The 24,971-nt window shown below is 37.4% G+C and overlaps 2 protein-coding genes across 5 annotated transcripts; one reads left to right on the plus strand and one right to left on the minus strand.

Annotated features, from left to right (window-relative positions):
- The first annotated feature begins 66 nt into the window (after window positions 1-66).
- LOC143348102 (uncharacterized) lies at window positions 67-21,980 on the plus strand. 4 transcript variants are annotated; one of them, XM_076777959.1, is made up of 8 exons: window positions 67-577; window positions 1,983-2,168; window positions 11,562-11,831; window positions 17,512-17,645; window positions 18,077-18,583; window positions 18,815-19,684; window positions 20,250-20,705; window positions 21,276-21,980. In XM_076777959.1, the coding sequence occupies exons 1-8, from the start codon at window positions 454-456 to the stop codon at window positions 21,453-21,455; spliced, it is 2,727 nt and encodes a 908-aa protein (XP_076634074.1). In that variant the 5' UTR covers window positions 67-453; the 3' UTR covers window positions 21,456-21,980. The 4 variants fall into 4 exon arrangements, with proteins under 4 accessions (XP_076634074.1, XP_076634073.1, XP_076634075.1 ...); XM_076777958.1 differs by having other exon boundaries at window positions 70-577; window positions 18,815-19,873; XM_076777960.1 differs by lacking the exons at window positions 67-577; window positions 1,983-2,168 and adding an exon at window positions 10,717-11,126 and having other exon boundaries at window positions 18,815-19,873.
- On the minus strand, window positions 21,979-24,915 carry LOC143348106 (transmembrane protein 70 homolog, mitochondrial). Its single transcript, XM_076777968.1, has 3 exons — window positions 24,695-24,915; window positions 22,314-22,667; window positions 21,979-22,224 (listed from the first exon to the last, which is right to left on the minus strand). Exons 1-3 carry the CDS (start codon window positions 24,806-24,808, stop codon window positions 21,991-21,993), a joined length of 702 nt encoding a protein of 233 aa, XP_076634083.1. The 5' UTR covers window positions 24,809-24,915; the 3' UTR covers window positions 21,979-21,990.
- Window positions 24,916-24,971: the final 56 nt, after the last annotated feature.

The raw sequence follows: 24,971 nt of genomic DNA on the forward strand, positions 1-24,971 counted from the left end.
ATGTTTTGAATATTCGCGCGAAGCACGCTACCGACAGAGATACCAACTGTAAACACAACACAAACGTTGCGTCATATTGCGCACTGTGTCCGGAGTCGTGTGTCGCGAATCTCGTTTTCGAAAGAGCACGCACACACATGCCGCGTCGCGAAATCAAATCATCAACCCGGGAAACGAGAGCGCATAAATCGCGAACGGGAATTCTCAGTGTTCGTCAGATGCAATCGGTTTTGGCGCGTGTAGTTCCGTGCGTATCGCGTGACTGTCGTTTCACGTATCTGTGCGCGCTCGGTAGGTCAAAATGGCGTGAACCGACCGTGCGATTTTAGGTTATCTTCGCTCGTGGCAAATCACGGCGGATCCAGGAATAAAACGTGCGTCCGTGCGCGAGTGATACTCTTTCCATTAAGTGAACACTGTGATACTCCACGTGCGTTTTTAGGCCCAAGTTACATGAGTTATGAGGACGGAATGCCCGCAGGCGGTAACAGTCGTTTCCGCGGTTACCCAGCGCGGATGTCCGAGCGACAACAGCTCGCGCTCCTTCTCCAAATGACCTCTCAGGAAATAGTATCAGGTGAGACAGACAAGAACTCGGTCGCGACCGAACACACGCACAATTACGGTACCTCGGTGCAAAAACACGTAATCGATCATCGAACGATACTCCATTCATAGTTTCCTAAGCGTGCATTTTGCTATTAATGTGGTGGTTCCAACATATTCGAATCGGTTATTTATTCCATATTTGCACAGATTTACATAGCTGACAATAAAATTCACTACGACGTGACATTGCGTGCCTATCTATCGTACACTAGGTTAGTCCGAGAAATATACCGAACAACATGATCCCTAAATTGATCAAGTGTCGTGCATTTTATTTATTTGTTGATACACGAACAAGCGACACTCGCAAATTTACGCGATCCTTCTGCCTCGATTAGCCGCATTAGCTTTCCGCTGTATGTATTTGTTTTATCGAAACAAGCTGCAACGCGAAATCCAGAGCTAGTTACTTCGTGCGAAAGAGTGTTTGCCCGCCTGTATTTCACCCTCAGGCCTACCAACTTTGCGACTGTCCGATCGTCGACGTTCCCGCGATGCCGCGTTGAATGGCGCATGCCGATTTGACAACAAAAGGAAGGGGCAATGTTAATATAAGTAATTGACGCGTGTTCGAGTTCCCGCCACGGGAGAATTATCCTGACAGCGGGACCGATTGCTGGTAACTCGTTGCAACTGCAATTTGCATCAGGAGGCGTATATACCACGGCGTGTTCCCGTAGTGTTACTTATCCATCGCATTGCTTTGCATTTCATATTCACACGTGGGCATACATACCTACGTGTTTCGTCTCCGTAACTACTTAACAATTCAAAATATATACGCACATTTTATTAAAGGGTGCCCATTCGACCAATGGAAAAATTTCAATCTAAAAATGTTTGCATGTACATGCTACTCAAAATAGGCCATGTAATTATTTATCACATTTAGTTACGATGATACGAAAAATTATTTCATATACAATTTATATAATCTCAGAGGGTGAATATGTTACAAGAAACATTTTCTTTTCAGTGCTTTTTTTTTATTTAATTTAATTTCAAGGACATTTTCTGCACTATCATAATGATTAAATGTAAAAATAATATCGGTAACCTTAACCCCCCTCCCAGGAAGTATTGGATAACAAATTTTTTTTATGCAATATTTTTCTTGTATCGTTACAATGAAAAAATATAATTAGGTAGATTGTTTCGAGTGGAAAACCCTGTATATCGAAGTTCTATGTACTTCTGCGTACTGTCCAAGTAAAACAGTTACATTACGAAGATGTCGTTCTAATCAGATTGTAACTTAGCAGACTTCCCTCGTACATTTTCACATTCTAACGATACGTATTTATTTGTGGCAGTAAATCGAGAACTTCGCTCGCGAATAAGTTACGAAATTTACGCAATTTGTCCGTCTTCAGGTGGCAATCGAACAGAAAACACAAGCACCGCGTCAAAGTCTTCGACGTTACAACGAGGATCGAAGGGTCGCTGGACAAGCAAAAATGGCGAATCGGCGGTCCAGGCGCCTATCAATCGCAAAGAAGATTTTCGCGTGCGGCAGATGCTCGTGAATGGATACGAACTGAACACTAAAGAAGCGAACGGTAAGTTATTTCGCTATTTTTAAATTTCATTCGTTACATTTTATACATGCAATACAGTAGTGCCCACTTAAGTGACCACGGTTATCTCCACCAATTCTTAGAAGCCACAAACGGCTTCAAACATCGAGCGTGTCGAGCACAACTAGACACCAGTCGTTATTGATACATTGTATACAGTAGTGCCCACATAAGTGACCGAATTTTTGCCCACTTAAGTGACCATTGTTATCTCCATCAATTCTTAGAAGCCACAAGCAGCTTCAAACATCGAGTGTGTCGAGCACAACTAGACACCAGTCGTTATTGATACATTGTATACAGTAGTGCCCACATAAATGACCGAATTTTTGCCCACTTAAGTGACCACGGTTATCCCCATCAATTCTTAGAAGCCAAGTGGCTTCGAACATTGAGTATGTCGAGCATTTTTTCTTTTATCTATATTTACCTTAATAGGAGAACAAAACTGTATACAGTAATGCCCACATAAGTGACCGCGGCCGATCCCGAGCGTGGTCATTTATGCGAGCACTACTGTAGTTGTATTGAATTTTTTGGTGACATGGTCGCTCGAAATACAGTGACTCGCAAAAGTTTTCGTACACGAGTATGAAATTTATTTAACATAATTTTATTAGTATTTGCATAACGTTCTTTTGGAATGTAATCGCACGCGATTAAAGTGCAATTTTTAATCTTCGAAACGACACAGAAGTAAATAAACGAAAATCTTTTTTCTTTATGTAAGGCATAATTATTCTATAATCTTTCATTTGATAAATTTTTGTGGTACGTTTCATGAATAGTATCGTTATAAGATTGGCGGTTGTTTATGTTTTCACTTCACTTTCGCTTTCTAAATGCGTGTCCGTTTTTAACGTGAATGTAATTACAAATTTTCTTTCAACCGAAAGACAGCATTCCATGGGGTCGGTCACCTCTGGTTCTTGTATATAGCAGAGATACTCATCGATAAATGAAAGCGACGGTGCACGACCTTCCTAAACGCAGGAAGTCAGCGGGTCCCGGGTTCATTCATATACAATCCACCTCCGTTCCTCGGTTACCCTTTCTCCGGCCCGTTTCGTCCCATTACTCTTCAAGGTCGAAGAAACAAATTAAACGTATAGTAATTTTTTTTTTGCAAAATTGCTCGATCATGGAAGAAACATTTGATAACGAAAATATCGAACAGTGTGAACGGAAATTATTCGGCCTACGAACTGTTAAGAAACATACACACCAACGTACAACATACATACATATTTAAAAAACAATTATCTTATTAATCAAAACGCGGTCTAGAGATATACAAATTGTATTTTTTATATATAAAAAAAAAAGTTTTTGGCATTGATATCGATTTGATATTTAAAAAGTAAAGAGTACAGTAATATACGAAAGTAACACTTTTAGTTTATAGACACATATATCTAATATATTTATACAGGGTGTTGGGCCACCCCTGGGAAAAATTTTAACAGGGGATTCTAGAGTCCAAAATAAGACGAAAATCAAGAATAGCAATTTGTCGATGGAGGCTTTGTTACAAAGTTATTAACGTTTAAAGTTTCGCCTGTAGAACGACAATTGGCGAACAACTGCGCGCGATAGTGGAACTTTGAACGTTAATAACTTTTTAACGAAACCTTGATCAACAAATTGGTATTCTTGATTTTCGTCTTATTTTGGCCTCTAGAGTACCCCATTAAAATTTTTCCCATGGGTGGTTGAACACCTTGTACATATTATGTAAGATTGAATACTACATGGAATAGTCGTTATTAATAATGTTATAAGAAAAATATATTTATCTACAATGTTTGTAGATATAATTGAAGAAACAATTGACAGTACAATTTAACATTTTGTACAAAAATCACGTTTTACTTTTGTCTATATTTCCACGCTAGCAGTTACTCGCTTTTGTTATTTGTGCATCTGAAATTCATATAAAACGAACAAGATTTTTAACCGTAATTTCCAATAAGTTACAAAGTCATAAATGCTTTTACTGTAAAAATCATTATAAGCAAAGTATTATTTTATAGTTGACGTTCGCGATACCTCTCCTATCTGTATAAATTTTGCGATATTATACAGGGTGTTCCTCGGGTTAACTGCACAAATTTAAGATACGAATGTAGAATTGTAAAACAAACAAATTTTTTCCTCCGGTAGTTGGAAACTTCCTTCGAGAGATATTTAAAAGTTCGATTTTTATGATTGATATTTCTCTCGGATATCATTCGAGGCAAAATGACCGTCCACGTTGAGATTTGTCCTCGCTTTCCCTTTTAGTCGGGTATTATTTTGTTGCATAAGTGGACACGAATATTTCCACTAAGATTAATATTATTTCGCGTGCACAATGGAGCCTGTACCGAAGGTTCAATTTAAATTCAATGATCGGTACGTCGAAAATACGAAGTCCCGCGAGACGAACGGAAACCGCAGTACCTACATGCACAGACAATGTCGCCGCAAGATGGCTAATAGGGTATTCACCAGCACCCTAGTCACAGGTGCACGACATCCTTGTTGTTCAGGGGCTGCGGAGGGATGAAACATCCACCGTTGGGGGTTCGGGAGGGGCGGCAGACAACTCTCGTACAGATCAATACTCGAGACAGGGCCGCACTGCTCCATATACTTTTTCAGTTCAATCTTAAAGCGTACGATTTTCGTTGGTGATACTTGAAATATGACCATGGTGTTTCATGTAATATTCAATTTCAGACTCAACATGTGAAATACATCTACTAATGTAAATATTCCGATTATCGACATATATTTTAGAAATCAGTTTGATAGCAAGAAGCCTGGTACTATTTTTTACCTGAATTATGGCAGTATAATAAAAATAGTATATCTTTATTGCATATAGGTATCTTGTTTAGTTTTGGCCATTCTTTATATTTTTTAAATAATACTTTTTACCAAATTAATAGATACAGCGACTGAAGAATATATTAATCTATAATTTAAGCATAAATATAAAGAATTTAACTGAAAAGTAATTACTAGAGATTATTATCATCATTGTCATTAATAGATACTTTTAATGATTCTTAAATGAATTGACTGGAACGATTCTAGCTAACGATAAGGCTTCACTCTTATCTCTGGAGTGTAATGCGATAGATATGTTTTGTGTACATTTCCAGTAGTTATGAAAGCTCGAAGCTGCCGCATTACATTCTGGCGATCTTGAATCCATATTCCCTGTCGTTCCTCCCGCCCAGCAGTCATTCCTCCTTTTCTTAGACCGTACAGGTTAATTTAACACCTTGACTGCTACGTTACCCATATATAGGAAACAGGATTTACCCATTATGATAGTAGAAAAATTAATTCTCAAGTTAAGACGTCGAAGGAAATAAATTTGGATGGAATTTGTGAATTTTAACAAGGTTACGAAAATAAGTACTGAAAGAAATTTTAGGTTATGTAGTGGCAGGATTTACCCACTAGAAAAATTAATTCTCAAGTTAAGACGTCGAAGGAAATAAAGGATGGAAGTTGTAAATTTTAACAAGGTTACGAAAATAAGTACTGAAACAAATTTTAGGTTATGTAGTGGCAGGATTTATTCATTATGATTCTAGAAAAATTAATTCTCAAGTTAAGACGTCGAGAGAAATAAAGGATGGAAGTTGTGAATTTTAACAAGGTTTCGAAAATAAGTATTGAAACAAATTTTAGGTTATGTAGTGACAGGATTTACCCATTGTGATCCTAGGAAAATTAATTCTCAAGTTAAGACGTCGAAGGAAACAAATTTGGATGGAATTTGTGAATTTTAACAAGGTTACGAAAATAAGTACTGAAAGAAATTTTAGGTTATGTAGTGGCAGGATTTACCCATTATGATTCTAGGAAAATTAATTCTCAAGTTAAGACGTCGAGAGAAATAAATTTGGATGGAATTTGTGAATTTTCACAAGGTTCCAAAAATTAGTACTGAAACAAATTTTAGGTTATGTAGTGGCAGGATTTACCCATTAGAAAAATTAATTCTCAAGACGTCGAAGGAAATAAAGGATGGAAGTTGTAAATTTTAACAAGTTTTCGAAAATGAGTACTGAAAAAACAAATTTTAGGTTATGTAGCTTACAATGGTGTAAAATCAAAATTTTAATCTTGCAAAATATTATACAGTTTTCATCTGGCAGTGAACTTGCTAAGATGGTTCCTCGTACTTGGCGTATTATACCAGAGACAAAACAGGCAATTTAGGAATATTTGTTGAAAACGATACCCACAAATTCAATGTTTCTACGGAGAATTTCGAACTCGGTTTTAAAGCGGAAGGTTCGGTACTGCCTTGCCAGACATTCTTGAGGAAGTGGTCTTTAATGCCTATGGGCGTTGGATGCTCGGAACATATAACATTAGATGCACACGCTGTCAGTAGTCGTTCATATTTGTCGAAATGGAGCTATCATTTTATGATTCTGTTCGCGTACATGAATATTCAATCGTTTCGCTAAGTAAATTACATTTTTGCGTGCACGATACTATTCGAAAACATTGTTCCGTTATTAAAATTATAATTACTCGATACATAAAGCACGTACAGAGGCGTAAGATGTTACAAGTAATTTAGAACGTAAACGAACGTGAATTTATTTATCGAATCTTTCGATTTTACATGTTTCGTACCATTTTTAATTGTATATACGTATTCATAGCTCCGTCGACGAATTTATGATAATGATTTTTTTTAATTTCCATTCTTTTCCGTGGTATATAAATTTTCTGTAATGAATCGATTAAAGTTTCGAACTTAAATTTCTAGCATAACGTAATTTAAAGCGAATGAAGTTTTTATCGAATTGCTGAGAGGAGGAGGCGATATCGGGCGGCGCCCGTGTGCTTAAAGCCGATAGACCAGTCGAGAAACGACGAAGCTTGTTGTTTATCGGGACGTCAATTCCGAACTATTCTCACTGCTGATTACATATAAAAAAAAAGAAAAAAAACAAAAAGCTACCCTGTTCCATTCTGCTATATTTTCTTCAGAAAAATATCCCTTTCCCTAAAATCGTCGGTTCGTTCGAGACTTTGATCTTTAATGTCAACGTTTCGTTTCTCACTTTCACCCGCAAAATGTATTTTTTCACTTCGAAAGCGATCGATTTCAAAGCAGCATATTTTGATCGTGTTTCTCGATAATTAAAACATCACGTTGTTACGCGATAGGTACTAATTTGAAATTAGACAACACGTTGTTTTGCAATTACTTGTTTTAACCATTATTTGCCGTGACTGTCGGCTATTTTAGTTTGTACCAGTCGCAACGTATAATCGAGATTTTATTTTGAATTTAGCATTTAATTTACGTAAGCATGCCACCATGCTATTATACTATACTATTATACAAGGTGTTCTGCCACCCCTGGGAAAAATTTTAATGGGAGATTCTAGAAGCCAAAATAAGACGAAAATCAAGGATACCAATTTGTTGATGGAGGCTTTGTTAAAAAGTTATTAACGTTTGAAGTTCCGACCGTACTGAATTTTTTTCTCGAAAATGCGCAAGATTTCGGGGGTATGTCTGTTGACCAAAAATACTTGCAATTGACCCCTGCAACTAAAAATAATTTTTCCAAAACGATTTGAAAATTTTTTTCCCCGTCGAAAAATTTCACACCTTCTCGAATTTTTTTCTAGAAAGTGGGTAGGATTTCGTGGCTATGTCTAATGACCAAAAATGATTGTAATTGACCCCCGCAACCGAAAATAATTTTTCCAGAACGATTTGAAATTTTTTGTTTTCGTCGAAAAAAGGCACCTAATTAGATTTTCGGTAAGGAATTTTTTTCTCGAAAGTGCGTAAGATTTCGGGGGTATGTGTAATGACCAAAAATGATTGTAATTGACCCCCGCAACCGAATATAATTTTTTTAGAATGATTTGAAAAATTTTTTTTTCGCCGAAAAATTTCAGCACCTACCCGATTTTTTTTCTCGAAAGTGGATAGGATTTCGGTGGTATGTGTATTCACCAAAAATGATTGTAATTGACCCCTGTAACTGAAAATAATTTTTCCTGAACGATTTGAAGTTTTTGAATTTAATTGTTAATAACTTTTTAACGAAGCCTCCATCAACAAATTGGTATTCCTGATTTTCGTCTTATTTTGGCCTCTAGAATCCCCCATTAAAATTTTTCCCAGGAGTGGCCGAACATCCTGTATATTACTACTACTAGTATACTACTATACTATTATACTATATTTATACTATATAAATAAAGTAATATCGAAATATTCAAAATTGACCGATCATTGTTAACTCTCTTTAGCTTATTCTACGTATAGTTGTAATGTGAGGTTAACGAAATAGTAATATAATAAGAAAATGTCTGTAAAGTACATCTCTCAAGTACTGAATATTCAGAATCTGTTGGAACTGTACACACACTGTACCGATGTCTTACGTAATCGAAATTGTCAACGCGTTCAAATTTATCGACGGGAATGTATTGGCTAAAAATTTGAAACGCAAACCTTGAACATGTTTTCGCTTGAATATTAATCGTTCAAGTATTTCATTTTTCTTCGTTTCTTCTTTTTTTTTCTTTATATTTTTCAAATATAAAGTTTATAATTTCCAAACCTTGAAATGTCTCTTCTCTAAAAATGTGTAACGTTCTCAGTGTTATGACTCGTATGGTTCTGATGGTTTTCAGTTACTTTTTTTTCTTTATTAAAGTATATTCATTACCGTAACGACCGTTTGTAGTTACCAAGGATGAATTATAAAATGGTCACGAGATGTAATCTATTCATATTGCTTTAAAACTGCGAATGATACATCTACGCAAATGTAAATAATGGGTATTGCATAATTTGACAAACCACGGGATAGAAAATAAAAGATACAATCTGATTCTTAATAAAAAGAAATATACTGCAATTATTTTATTTCACATAATTCTATCGTATTGTCGCCTGCGTTAATAATTTTATAACTCGTTGTACAATTTTTTCAAAATGTATCCTTGACAAAACGTATTGATAAATTAAATGATTGCGCAATAATGAACAATGCTTTGATGCTCACAGAGTGATAAGAACGAGAAAGGGAAAGGATGGAGGGGGTGGGAGTCGATATTGTGAAAATGCCATTGTTAAGAAATTCGAGACTTTCCTTTGCATGATGGTTTTTTTTTTGGTGGAAAAAAAGTAGCGTTCGCAACAATCGCTTTACTCTATCTCCTTTAAAGTAAACGTTGCTTTTCATGTGTGTAAATGCCCAGGGAGTATGTCTCGACCCTTTCGGATTCGCCAGTAAGCCACACGTCGACGGAACACACCAGACTTCTCCCCAAAGCAGTTTAGCTCGACATTCTACTGAATTGCGTTTTCACTTTTCCAGGTCTTTTGCGCTTTCTTTGTTCCTCGTTTCCCGTCCTCTCCTACACCTTTTTCCCCTGGTATACCTCCCCTACCTTTTCGTTATTTTTCGAACAGGATCATGGTAAAGATTACTATTCTCGTCCTAAGCACTTATATTTTTTCGCGTAGTTCTCCTATTTTTAGAAGACCGTGCACGGCCATCTTGATTTATTACACTGGCTACAGTCTGGCCAATTTACAGAACCAATCGACGATCGACATGTTTCATAGTCGTTACTTGTGCCTTATTCTAATAAATAAGTTATGTATCGTGTTGTCAAACAGTTGAACCGTATCGATTGTTACGGTTCGTTGATCAAACTTTAAGTGAACAGAAAATAGGCCGTATCGTTATTTCTTGGCGCGCGTCTTTGCATAATGCTAATACGGTAATGAAAGTTTATTTTCTTATGATTTAAAATACGAATATTACACTTCTTAAAGAGTCAACAAAAGTAACACTTCTAAACATGAGTTATTTCACTCGGTTTCAAATGTCACAAATTTTCATTTTATTGTCAAAAAGAAACAGAAGACTATTTCGATTCTGTAGAAACGTAGATTTAGCTGCATCGATAGGGCAGCTAACGGGTCCTGAAGGCACTAGTGTACAGGTGTTTATAATTCGCCAAGAAAAAGAAACAAAATACAAATGTCATGTGTCTGTTTGTTTTTTTTTTACCGATAAATGGTCATTTTCAAAAATGGTACTTTCCGTTGTACAGAAAATGACAAAGTTTATACGTTTCTCCGTGCTACATGAATGAATGTCTGTACCCTTCTACAGCTTTAGTTGGGCGCAGGGCGCTCAGACACGCTCGGAAAGTAAGCAATAATGCGACTGGTGTGCTCAGCGCAGAAGCGGCACGTGAGGAAATGCTGCCACCGACACATGCCCGCATACAGGATATAGATAGAATGTATATGCATTTTCTTATACACACGAGCATAGTCAATCGCATGCTTTCGTGCAGTGTGAACCTGCGCACACATTCGTGGTATCACGGACGCTTGTAAAGCGCACGATCGACGATGCCGTTGGCGGGATCAGCTTGGTTCGGATTGGCGAGAAAGAGCGTTCGTGGCTCTCCGTTGGTGGGGCGACACGGGGAAAGGCGGAGCCAATCGTCGACATAGCGACGCAACATGGCCTCTAGTTCGCGAGGGGCCGTGTTCGCGTGCACGTCGAGCACGTACGCGTACGGACTTTCCCCCGGCGGACCGACAGATGTCGCCCTGACCGTCTTTGAATCGTCAAGCTCGACGTGACAATTGGTCCTACAAGGAAAAAAGAAAACCAAGAAGAAACCTGTTTATTACAAAAAAAAAAAAATAAAAAGTGATCGAATATCAATACGGTCAAAAGCAATTGTGAGAGTAAGTTGAAACGAAAAATTCAGTGCATACGATATATCGGGTTTTAGAAGATAACCAAGAGCGATGATAATCAATTCATCACATTTTGAAGCATCAAAACTCTTCTTGGATATTGTGAAATCCTTCTACTTGCCGAAGAAGCCAACTCTTGCCAACTGATTATCACTTTGCAACGTGTATGTGTTCTTACATGACTGTATCAACAACAACGAAAAATAAGGAATAACTTAAATTTTTTAAACATATACTAAAACTGTGAAAATGCTAGTCAAATATCTCAAAATATCTCAGGCTGAAGTGCGTACAAAGTGCAACACTTTATCCGTGATTACAACGCTGTGCAAAGCTTTTATATGTTGTAGTGTTCATATTGTATTTGTAAACTTGTACAGACATTTAATTGAATGAAAATATTGAAATGATACGACAGAAATGTTAGTTTACTTAAAATATTAAACGAGTAAAATCATAATATTAGAAAATATTGTGTACATTGTATTGAAATTTTTACCTTGCGCCACTGTTCCACTGTTTTGTACTTCAACGCGAGACATTCGAAACGCGAGAGCTCACCTATAAGTTTTTATTTTCTGTTTTATTTCTGAGTACAGATATTACAGGTGCGAGTTCACCTGATGACAGTACAACCGTTGCTCCCAATAACCCATGCTCTCCGGCTGAAACAAGCGCAGCAGCGCCGTCCAACGAGCAACAGGAACAGGAGCAACAACAACAGCAGCAGCAGCAGCAGCTTTACCAACATCACCATTCTCAGTTTCAACAGCAACGTACAACCGGAAGTGCGTCAACCGCTGCACCACACGTCGCTGAGGATAGTGGAGCCCCCTGTGAGATGCGGAGGACACCACCGCAAAATAAAGGTGAGTTCATGTGCAGGCTGTCACGCATGAAATTTTCTTATCCTAAGCAAAAAAACACTACATCAGTGTTTTTAAAACTAGGAGGTGCAAAAGAAAATTTTTTCTTTATGTTATTATTAGTATATTATTTAAAATATTCTATCGAACGTGAGTACTGTTTATTAAATGTAATATTTTAACAGGATCTACGTTTCCTATTAACTCAAATATAATTTTATTTGTTCTCTGATAATTTTTTTATTTTTAATAAATTATAGCAAAATAAATATCTAAAATGTATAAGGTAGATTTACAAATGAGGTTAGGTTTAATTGTAGTGTGAAGATTTTAATTTTACGTGTACGATGTATATAAAATTTAATTTTTACTAATGAAAATCTTTGCGTAAACGTAAACAAAATAAAGTCTATAATAAAATTTTAATTTTTCTCAATTTAAATTACTAGTAGCCTTATACGACATGAATTTGTTTGGTCAAACTAATTGCAATAAATTTGTTTCCATTTTTCTAATTTTGAAACGAAGTAAAATTAATTGTGTGATAATTGTCGACGTACATGTGTTGCATCTTTTTACCGACGCGTTGCAGTTGCATTTACCGGTATAGCAGTTCCTGAAACAATGGTTACATTTGATGAGCGTAACAATCGCATTGGAACATGATCGAACATATTAACGTTCTAAAAGAAGTAATTTATTTGTTTCATATTTACAATACACATAATACAAGATATTGATATTCCATAATACACAATTAAAATTTATTTTATGTTGATAGAATCTCATTAAATAGGTAACGCCAAAGAAACGAAGGGCAGGAAAAATGGCAAGAAAATCCTTCGAGATTTTTTTTATTTTTGAATTTATTTTTACAGCAAATCTGAAATGCATAATAAATATATATGTTTTAATACGAAGGAATAAATATATATGAATATTATAAATATAATTTTGTTTATACATATATTGAATACTGATATATGTACACCAGAGAAGTTTAAAAAACAGTAACGAAAAAGATGGAAAGCAAGCTACCGTTTCAACGCCCTCAATTTATTTATTTTTTCAATAGTATTAATTTATTTATCACAATACTACGAGAAATCAGCATGACAATTTTTGTTCTCGATTCATCGTGAAATATAATTTCGCAAATTTTTGTTTTGTCTTTAAAAATAGAAATTATTTTGCCGTTATTTGTACATTGAGAAATAAATCAATACTCGAGGTAAATGATAAATGAGCGAACCCGTGGAACTACCATACATTCGCAAAAAGAAAATATCGTATGGAATTGTTATAAAATTTCTTTAGCGAATTTTGACGATATTGTTTACACAAAGTTTCTAATATCAGGCACATGATACGCAGCAGAGAGTCAGTAAAGAAAGTGTTTATTTATGCTACGTAGATGTATTATGAATATACACTTGTAGTCGGTGTAGAGGCGCGCGCACGTGGTCCATTCGTATGCAGGGCGAATACGCGTGAACGTGCAATCACCACCGATCGGTAATAATAGCGACCGATGCAGAAACAGCACTTAATTAGACGTGACATTCCCGAGTAGTGACGCGTCGGTATCGTGCGCGCGGTGCAGTGTGCCGCGCCTGGTAGAAGTTGATCGAGACGGAGACGCGGCGACACAGTCGCAAGCCGGTTCCTTTCTCTCTTAGCTCTCAGTGCTTCGCTCTCGCGCGTGTGTGGGTGCGTTACGAGCGGCAGTGGTGTACACACGCTGCTGCCGCGGCTACTGAACCTCTTGACTGTCGTCGCGTTGCTTGCTCGTCATTGTCCTTCCTGTTCTTTCGCTGTGATACATCGGGACCCTTTATCGGTACGCTCCGTATCGTCGGTACTCGCGTCGCGTGAACAGGTATGCGTTCGAGGCCACGTTACTCTTCGCTCGGGACCCCCGTCGCTGCTATTGGATGACCCAAAAGTACCGTTACTAGCAAGTATATACTGTCGACCACGTGGCTCGGCGCGTGTTTCGACTTTCTTAACTTTTAACGTGCGCGTTGGTGTCGTTCTCGCGTCGACTCGTTCGCTTCGATCAGCCTAGCTCGAAGAAGCGCGTCGTCGAAACGGGAGTGCCGAACCTTGGAACACGTCTTCTGGTCTTCGCTGTCGAAGGAGAAGGACAAAGGTAGACGGTTCTCGGTGGCGAGAGAGAAAGGAGCCTGGCGGTAGGGGGAGAAAAAGAGGGAGTAAGCACCGGCGGAGCGAGAGAGAAAGAACACGCTGACTGGCAAGTACATTGGACACGTTTGCGCTCGCGGGCTGCGTCCATCGACACCACTAGGGTGATCGCACCGCCGAAAGGGTTCTATGTTGCAGTCGCTGCAACGGCGCACCATTTTCTAACAAACTTGCTCGATCATTTCGTTGTTTTCGTTTAAAAATGCGCGCAGAATGTTGAGATGCGTCGATCAACATACCGAAACAGTGATGTACCCGTGTCATTAATATTATATCGTCTTTATCGATAGACGACAAAAAAAAACAAAACGTCGATGTAAAAAAATCGTGATAATATTACCCCTAGCGTGATTCATCGACAGTCGATTAAATTAAAACGAAGACTCAGAAGTGTTTAACGATGACAATCGGAACGTGCATGTAGCAAAGTAAAAACCGGTTACGCACTATGTATCGCGTATTTCGCAGAACACGTTGGAAACACGATATACCGTGTCCCGTGCTTGCTTTCAATGTAGTGAAATCTTTTAAAGTTTCAGCCCGAGAACGATATGCTAATCTTTCGCAATATAAACCGGCGGCCCGTAGGAGGAAACGGTGACACTTTACAAAGTGGTATCTGGTCTGACCTTGATTCTCGTAACGTATTTCGTCATTGTAGCGATCGATAGCTAGATTTAAATCGGTACTTCGGTTAGCGGATCGGCCATCACGGCAACACGCCGCGTCGCGAAGTCAACTTCACTCGCGCGTGCATAATTTTTTTATTTCATAATACGGTGACATCATTAACGAGCTGCGTCTAGATTTTGCTCGTACGCTCGTCTTTATAAACGGATCGACGCGCGATATCTTACGTTTATCGTAAGGCAAAGCTCTGGCATCGGGTTTAATTTTAAAACAATGATATTCGCGCGACATTCGTGCTTGTTGAAAGACGGTAGTGTCGTGTGACGGTTTGTCATCGGTTGTACGATTATCTATATCGCGAGCCATAGCAAGTTAATGAACTTTTCTCGCAAACAGTGATCCGATAAAACGTACGTTATCGGTCATAAATAATACGAGCGATATCTTTTCCGACTAATCGAAGACTCGTGTTCCGAGCTAATGTTCGGAAAGGTCAGGAAATGGCCCAAAAAAAAAGAAAGAAGAATACTTCGATTAGTATTTTTTCAACGAAATAAAAGTGCAGCAACTCGTGTGTATTTTTTTGAGAATACACGTTCGAGTATCTTGTCGATTTTTAATGTTCGACGAGTCGAACGTTTATCTCGATACACCGATTATGGTCGATAGTCGAGTTCCTTTTTATCCTTAAAATATTCGTTCGCGGATGGTTGTTCGTGTAACTCTCGCGAGACGCGTCGTGAAATATGGTTATCTTTGTACCGATTAATAACCAGGGAAGGGGGAGGCAGATAAATCGCTGTGTTCAATAGTTTTCAACATATTGGTTACCGAAGGTCAGAAGCAGACAGATCTCTCGTGCAGGAAGTAGGAGGGCAAACGTATGCTACGAAATAATATACGTTGCATTTCGCAGAAGCACGTACGCGTGTATATGAATGCACCGTAATATTTGCGTATCATCATTTCGCGGTAAGAACGTTCCGCAAATATGTACTCTCTTTCTAGAGATAGCATTATGCTATGTGTGTCCGCATTAGGCACTAGCATAGAAAATATTTCGCCAGTTTTATTTTTAGTTAGCCAATTTTATCAGTCTTGTTTAACGATTAAGAAAATTATTCAAAATGGTATTTTGATTTTGGAAATACATTTTTCTATTACATTGATTATTTGTCAAATTATACAGGGTGTTCGGCCAACCCGGGGAGAAATTTTAATGGGAGATTCTAGGGGTCAAAATAAGACGAAAATCAAGAATACCAATTTGTCGATTGAAGCTTCGTTAAAAAGTTATTAACGTTTGAAGTTGCGCTTGTAGAACGGCAATCGGCGAACAGCTGCGCGCGATAGTGGAACTTTGAACGTTAATAACTTCTTAACGAAGCCTCAACCAACAAATTAGTATTCTTGATTTTCGTCATAGTTTGGCCTCTAGAATCTCCCATTAAAATTTTTCCCAGGGCTGGCCGAACACCCTGTATAAAGAAATTTATTTTTAACAGATTTATCTAATTCAAATGTTCCGTGTTTGTTAAAAACGTCGTTTCCGTATATGGGAAAATCCATTATTTTTGTGAATCGTTAATGCGTTGTAACAGCGGCGAACAACCGCAAATTCATTGACTAGTAGGGTTGATGTATTTTCGGATATACTATTCGTGAACGCCAGGTTTCATTGGCACAATTCCCTCTTCCTTGAAAGAGGGAAAGAACAGAAAGAGGAAGAGCTACGATCAATGACCAACTGAAAGAGATCTTAAAAGTGTATAGGGTAAAAGACCCAATTACTGACACTTTAAGGATTGACTGCAACGTTATTACGTAGTTCGTTTAGTTACCAACTGAAAGTATACATTTTTATTGTTATTTATTATTATAAACACTTTGTTCGAAGAAAAAAGGGTGGTAACAATTTGAAAAGTGGAACCAAGAGGGGAATAATTGTTGCATGATTGTGTAGGGAAAAGGTGTGCTGAAAATATTTTACGATTTTTACTAACAGCTAAGTTTCATACGCAACCTAAAATTTTATTTAATTTACTGAGTACTACTAAAGATTTTTTTTTTATTATTATGTATCAAATAAAGAAACATTACACTATGTGCCTCCATACGAGTTTCAATAATTTAGTACAATTTTCACGCTTTATTGGCAAAAATATCGACTGAACCGCGTACGATTTTGAGTGACAGTCACTGTACGTACTACTGAAAAATTAAAGATAAACATGATTGTGTTGAAAATGTTGTTTCCGACAACATTATTTCGAAATCATTTAAATCGATACCGAGAACCCTATTCCCTGTAATTACCAATAAAATTTGCCCAACTTGCGTCTACCAAAGAATGCTCGAGGGATCGAGACACGATTCTTTCGGTCGATAAGCTCCACTTACCGTACGCGCCAGTGGCGCGCTGCACCGATGCGAATAAAGAGTTTAATGGCACGCCTTCCTGTAATGCGATCGTCCGGTAAAAGGCCACTAATGAATCGATCGCGGATCGGAACTCCCTATCCCCGCGCGCTCGGCCTTCTCGAGGAACTCGTTCTCCCGGGGACCCCGTGATTAACGGCCATACCCCCGATGACCGCAACCGTCGGTCCCCCCCTTGAAATCTTTACCGTCTTTCCATCTTTCTCTCTCTGCGATTCTGCCCCCCCCTCCCTCCCCTCTCGCCCTCCTCCTCCTCCCTCCCCCCGCTTCCCATCCCTCCATCTCTCTTCCCGACTCCTTCGACCGTCTTCCCTCTGTGCCCAGAGGAGTAAGTACTGGTTTCGTGGAAACTCGTTCCCTGGCATTCCGTCGTTGTTCTTGCAATTAACCGGTGTTTTGTTCCCCGCAGTCGATAGATCGGGAACCGGGCAGTCTGGAAGCTCGCCGAGGGTGACGCTTCGGCTCAACCAGGTGCGAGGGGCGAGGGATGAAAAGAAAGGAGGGGGCGCTACTAACTCCCGTCAGGGTGGCATGAACGCACAGGTACACGCGCGTTTACATGTATACTCGGTATCGCGAACACCAAAGTTTCGTCTAGATGCAAAAAATCCGTTCGGAGAATTCTGAGTCGCGATTTGCCAGCAGCATATATCGAACACGTTAATCGAATATTAATCGATTCGCGACGACACGACGGAAGCAATTAAGGAATTACGATCGACAGGCGGACGTATTATAGTTGATAGATTCCTTTCGATAAACGCGTACAACGAGTAGGATTTTGTTAATTACTATATTGTATTCGTTTCTGGGAAAACGTGAAAGTAAATGCGATTTGTTGCCGGTCTAGATTTCTTCGGAACGACGTTTTCGAGTTCACGATCGTATGTATATCTTTCTTTTCGGCGGGGTAGGTGAAAGAAAAATTGTGCATCGTAAAGTCGTCCGTTTCTAATGTAAACAAATGTTTTTAGAATCAAAGTCAAATGGAAACTTCGTCTAAGGCGTCGTCAAACGTCTCAGCGGTGACCGCGAATGCCGCCTCGGGCTCGAGTGCTTCTGGGAACACATCATCGTCCGCCGCCGACAGTGGCGACGTCTATGAGTTCAAAAGTTCGAAAGAGCCGACACCAGTAAGAGGTTCGAGTTCGTCGCCAAACCCTAATCTTGAAAAAGATAAAGATGGCAGCAAGTCTTCTGGCGGTCAAGGTGGCCCAACCGGTGGTAACAATGCATCCAGCGCCAGTAGTTCGACAGCTTCTGGCGAAATAACAACGACATCGGTCGCCACCGACGATGCTCCTACAATTTCGGCCTCACCTTCGTCTAAACGTGCCTTCGAGAGCGATAATACCGACGAGCAGGATGAAGAGAATCGTCGGAAAAAACGGAAGGATTCGGAGCCTACGAAAGAGAATTCCAAAGGTGCAACAACTGGGAGGCAAAGTACCGGCAGAAACGCTGCTAATACGGGAGAAAAAGTAACTATCGTTCGTTATAATTGTTATACGTTTCATAAAACAATTAAGTGGATCTAAATAGAACCACATGACTGCGAGAGGGCCATATTAGCAAGAATATAATATATGAACTTTCTCCTTTTTTTAAGTCTGTTAAAAATATGTCTCGTTTAAGATTACAATGAATTTGTATAATTAAAGTCTACATCGAACGATTAAAATCATTTTTAACAGCCTTATTTATCGTTACAGTGTGCGAAATCGGGTAAACAAGGATCTGGCACAGCATCTGGTAAAAATAATCAAAATACAACTTCAAACAACGCCGATAGGAAAAGTCCAAGCACTTCTTCGATGGCAAGTAGTCCGAAACCTTCGAATCCCTCCGGTTCAGCGACTAGCACCAAAACAACAACACCAGCACCTCCCGAATCCGATGGCGAAGACGATCGATCAAAGGGTTCAGATTCTAATTCAGCTCCTAAAGTACCACCTTTGAAAATAGTTATTCCGCAAAGTACTACATCGGAGCAAGAACAAGGTAATAGAAATGGGAAAAGCACGTCGAATAGGAGTCATCAGCTACCGTATGTAGTTGCAAGTTCGAACAGCAATGATTCAACGGATAAGGATCAAAGTCAGTCTGCCAGTGGTACGACGAGCCCTACAGAAAGTGGTAATAGCGCTAAAAGCGAGGACAAAAAAGATTTCAGCGGTGCTTTACATGGAGAAGAAAGATCGACGCATCATCAAAGAGTGCTCAGAAGCTCGCATAGATCTGGTAACGGCGGTAATGGCTCAGCAACGTTGAAGGAAACATCTGCCTCTGCTGGTAATGGAAACTACTCGAACTCGTCTCCGCTACCAGCAGCTGCTTCGACGGATCGTTCAAATAACTCGTCGCCACAACAACGGCATCATTCGCCTACGCCTGAAACGACTGGTTCCGAATCTAATAAAACCAGTTCGACGGAAGCTTCAAATAATAGTACCACTTCAAAGACGAATGTTATTGTAGAAAAATCGGAAAAACATGCCGAAGCCAGTGGCAAAAGTCAGAAAGATAACGGCACAGAGAATTCAGAAAGCACCTCTGCAAGTACCTCATCAACTACGTCAAACGTAGGTACCCCAGCACCACCTGTTGAGCTGCATCCCAGAAAAAGAAAAATGAAACCTAATAAAGAAGCACAAGCTGCTACGGCTGCCTCTAATGAAGCATCTGAAGCAACTAATACGGGTCCAGAAGTACATCCGCACGATCAACCCATCACTAATTGTTATCAATTATTCCTCAATATTAGAAAACAGGTTAACTTTTACTATTACGCTGTTCAACAAAACCGTTTTGCTGGTTTCTAATAATCGCTAGACAATCTTTGTGTTTTTCATCTCGAGCATGAATCTGACACACGGAATTGCTCCAACATCCTCAGGTTTTTAAAAGCATGAACTTTGTAAAGAGATATTACGTGGATAACATCTAACTCAAAAATTCATGTTTTTTAAAAAACTAATGGTTATAGAACAATTCCATTATTAGATTAATATTTGAGACGAGAAATTCTACAACGAACACCAAGTAGATATCGCAAAATAAAGTTAACGTTGAATAGTGGTATTAAAATATTTTGAAAAACTTCGTATAGAATAATGCAGAATGGTAATATTGTTTTTGTCGTTTTAGATTGAACGAAGAAGAAAGGGCCTTTTTCCAGTTCAACCAAAACCACCTCAGGGCTTCAAGGATTATTTAATGAATCGTTGTACATACGTTTTAGCCGGAAATGCGAATAAAGAACCGAATGTTAATCCACCGGTTGGATTGCAAGGCGCTATGAAGGACTTATACGTTGAACAAGAAAAGGAGAGATACCGTCTTAGAATGCAGCACGTTGTTGAAAAAGAGAAATTAGTTTTATCGGTAGAACAGGAAATTCTTAGAGTACATGGTAGAGCTGCTAGGGCTCTTGCTAATCAAGCCTTGCCTTTTTCTGTATGTACCATATTAAAGGATGAAGAAGTTTATAATGTCATTACTCCAGAACAAGAAGAAAAAGACAGAAATGCGAGGAGTCGATACAATGGCAGATTATTTCTGAGTTGGTTACAAGATGTCGATGACAAATGGGAAAAGATCAAGGTAATTGTAATAGCGACTGAAATACGTATTACATACCTGAATCGCTGCATTGACATTCGTGAATTCCATGCAATGTCTCTGATTGTTTAGGTTAAATTAAGATATGTTACGTAAAAACCAACTGATAAATATCAGTCGCATATCTGTTTAAAATTGCGTAATACAGTGTTCCCGCGTTAAATGTGCGTTGTTCAAAAAGGTACATTTATTGAAAGGGCACAAAGTTTTTTGCGTTTTGCCGCACAGTCGAATGTAAAAAGAGATAGAAAATGAAAGACTAAGAGGGATTGAGGGTCCATATGTGACAATACTAAGGAAAAGGCAAAACTTTTTTATTTTACACGCAAATTTTTTTTAATATATCCGTGATATTTGTCTGATTAAAATAAGACCAAACACGGCATGCTTCCAAAGCTTATTCTTTTAGTAACGGGGATAAAATTTTCACATTTAACGTAATGTGCTTTCGCACATTTATAATGGGAATACTGTATATTGATAGGTGTTATCATCGTTAAAATCGAATTTCTTCAAAGGAGCAAATTATCATAATAAAAGGTATTGTTTTAGGAAGCAATGTTGCTCAGACATCATAATGAAGCTGAGTCGTTGCATGCTGTGCAGAGAATGGATTGGGAATGGAAACTAAAGGAAGTTGGACTATGCGAATTTAAAGCAACACCTCAGATAGAAGACATTCATGTTCCAATGGTACATGTTTCGGACGACTTTGACTTGCTCCCAGCTTAGTGTACAGTGATTATACAGTTCACTTGGTAACACTTTTCCTCATACCTTTGAAATTATTTTAAAGGTATGTTGACTATAATCTGTGATCTCTCTAACAACGTATCCGCCAATCTTTTACGATTACTCAATTACTTTGTATCAGTTTTGAAAATATTATCACGCCTGGAAGAGATTGTATAGGAAACAATTTGACTTCCTAATTGGATTACTTTATTGTATTTATACTTTTTGTTAGCTCCTCAAAATTCTTCATAGCCCGTTTTATTCCCGAATTGTGTATTTGAAATAACGAAGAAGTAAAGTTACAAATGTTAATTCGAGATTTGTAATACTTCTTACAAACGTAATAATTCGGAGTACAAATTTCATCCGTGTTAATTTGATACTGTATTTTGCAGTACTCAATGTCTATATGATAATGTATTGTATATATTTTGTACCTAGACCCTTGTAATAGACTTTTAGACAATGTATAAAAAATTTTAGATTAAGAAGTTATGTAATAAATGAAACTGCTTCAAACTTCGAATTATCTTTATAGTTTATTTTTCATTTCTAAATGATTATCGTTCTCTTCGATTGTTTTAATTCGCTCCATAACAGTGTCCATTTTAAAATCTATTGGTTTATAAAGCCCCATAATATTATTATAATGTGTAATATCTTTAAAATCTTCTTGATTAAAGAACAGTGGAGATCCTTTTACATAGCAAGTTGAGAACATTCCACTTACATTAGGTACATATACGTCATCTACTATAAAGGTAATCTGAAATATTTTATACATATAATAATTTACTATGAAGAAAATTGAAATAAAACCAGAAAAACAAATTAGAAAAGAATATTTATGCATACCTGTTTTTTACGAAGAAATAAAGAATAGCTTTCAGCAACATACTTGTCTTCTTTAGGATAATAATACAACTTTGTTACGTATTTCTTTGCTATTGCATGTATTAATAATGGAGTACCTATCATAAAGAAGCCAAGAATTCCAAATATTCCTACAAAACCTAACACAAGATCCTGTTCAACAGCTCTCGCATATAGCATAGGTTGAAACATCAGGCTTCCAAGTGATGATACGAACGAAAAAATTTTAATATTACGAAGGTTATTTGACAATTTTCCTGTATATATTAATGTTCTATCCAATTCCTTATCACTTTCTGTGGAAAAATGTTTTATATGCAATGTTGATGCACATTTCTAGAACAGATAGATAATACATATTGAAAGCTCTTTGTTTATTTTTATAAAAGATTTAGAGTAAGGAGCAAAACAAAACCAATAATCGCAAGTTTTGTATATATCATTATTTATTGTTAAAAATACTAAAAAATATGAAAATATTAAATTTGTACAAGGAGTATTGTCTTTTTATTTATCAATGGCAAAAGAGATAGATTAACTTGGTTTTGCATCGTATTCAATATTTGGCAGTATTTAAAATAGATATATTCGTAGCAAACGGATCTTTTACTGATCGGGGTGAGTTATACGTCATTCGATTCGTCTAATTCGGTACATTATTACTATGCATTTCATTATTTGCGGAAATTCGTTATTTTTGTTTAAACTTGTCGGAAAGTTGCAATAAAAAAGTAAGATTAAGTATATTTTTATTTAATTCTAGTTATATAATAATATGACATTGCTCATAAGTGTATGTTAGCATATACAGGGTGTTCCCTGGGAAAAATTTTAATGGGAGATTCTAGAGGCCAAAATAAGACGAAAATCAAGAATATTAATTTATTGATGGTGGCTTTGTTAAAAAGTTATTAACGTTTAAAGTTCCGCCCATACTGAATTTTTTTCTCGAAAATGCGCAGGATTTTGGGGATATGTCTATTCACCAAAAATGATTGTAATTGACCCCCGCAACCGAAAATAATTTTTTTAGAATTAATTAAAAATTTTTTTTTTCATTGAAAAATTTAGGCACCTACCCCCTGTCGATTTTTCTTAAAAATTCCTTTTTCATTTTTAGTAATTTTGTTTGACGCCCTACAGAAAAGTTGTCTAATACTTTTTTGTAGGTACCCATGAGCTCTACTTCAGAAAAAAATTTCATTGAAATATATTCACAATTATAGAAGTTATGGCTGTTTGAAAATTGGACCATTTTTATAGGGTTTTTCTCATTTTGCGGGGTCAAGGACCAAGTTTTCGAATATTTTTGCGATTTGTACGTATTCTACACTAAAATACGCGTAGTTTGCTTTTTTAAACATTAAAATCGTCCAATCCATTTAGAAGTTATGACGTTTTAAAGATTCGCATGAAAATTCGGGCAGACATTTCTGGCCAGAAATTATATTTTCGGTAAGGAATTTTTTTCTCAAAACTGAGTAGGATTTCGGGGGTATGTGTAATGACCAAAAATGATTGTAATTGACCCCCGCAACCGAAAATAATTTTTCCAGAACGATTTGAAATTTTTGATTTTAATCTTTTAATAACTTTTTAACGAAGCCTCAATCAGGAAATTGATATTCTTGATTTTCGTCTTATTTTGGCTTCTAGAATCCCCCATTAAAATTTTTTCCAAGAGTGGCCGAACACCCTGTATGTTAATTTTAAGAAATCTTAGCTGAGTTAGGTCTGGGTTAGGTTAAAAAGGGGGGGGGGGCAATATTTTGTACTGTTGCTGCACATGTTGTCTACCTGACCTACTCCTGCATAATATGTACACACATGTTTAACAAATTAGTATTTGTATACCTGGCATTTATTATTTACTCCATAAACACAGTAACGACAGTCATTTGTTTCTACTTGTGCCTCCCGCCAGGCTTCTAACCTAGGCTTTTTATTGCAACTTTCCGACAAATTTAAACAAAAATAACGAATTTCTGCAAATAATGAAATGCATATTAATAATGTACTGAATTAGACGAATCGAATGACGTATAATTCACCCCAATCGGTGAACGTCCCGTTTGCTATGAATGTTCCTTAAAATATTATTTATTTGTAATATTTCGTTTACAATTATTTTGCCTCTAAAACTGTATTAATTGATTTTCTAAAAAATTCTTGACATTGGTTCAGTTATACGCCTTACCGAATATATTTTCTAACGTGACATACGATTAGAATGATAAGAGAAAGTGTGTAAAAATGATAGATTTGAAAAATTATTAGAATCTTTTCTAGAATGTGTAATACTTAAATATGATCATTAATTCTGTAAATATCTACGGTATGATTTATTAAGAAAATATTCTAACCTTAATGTTACTAGGGATGCATGTAACGTATTTAATGGTATGTTCCACTGACGAATATTTTCGCAAGCATTGCTTCCTCGAGATTAAAATACCGGCCCTCAGTATTGATGTCATTATTAAGTATTATGTTTATTTTGTTCTATATAAATTACATAAACTTGTAGAAAGCAAAATGTAGAACAATCCCTAGGTTTAACAGCTTATAGTTTTCTATAGGTATTTTAATGCATAGGCAATGTAGCGTTGCGACCCGATCTGTGGTATAGGGGGATAAGGA

Source organism: Colletes latitarsis, chromosome 11, assembly GCF_051014445.1.
Source record: "Colletes latitarsis isolate SP2378_abdomen chromosome 11, iyColLati1, whole genome shotgun sequence".
Lineage (NCBI taxonomy): Eukaryota > Metazoa > Arthropoda > Insecta > Hymenoptera > Colletidae > Colletes > Colletes latitarsis.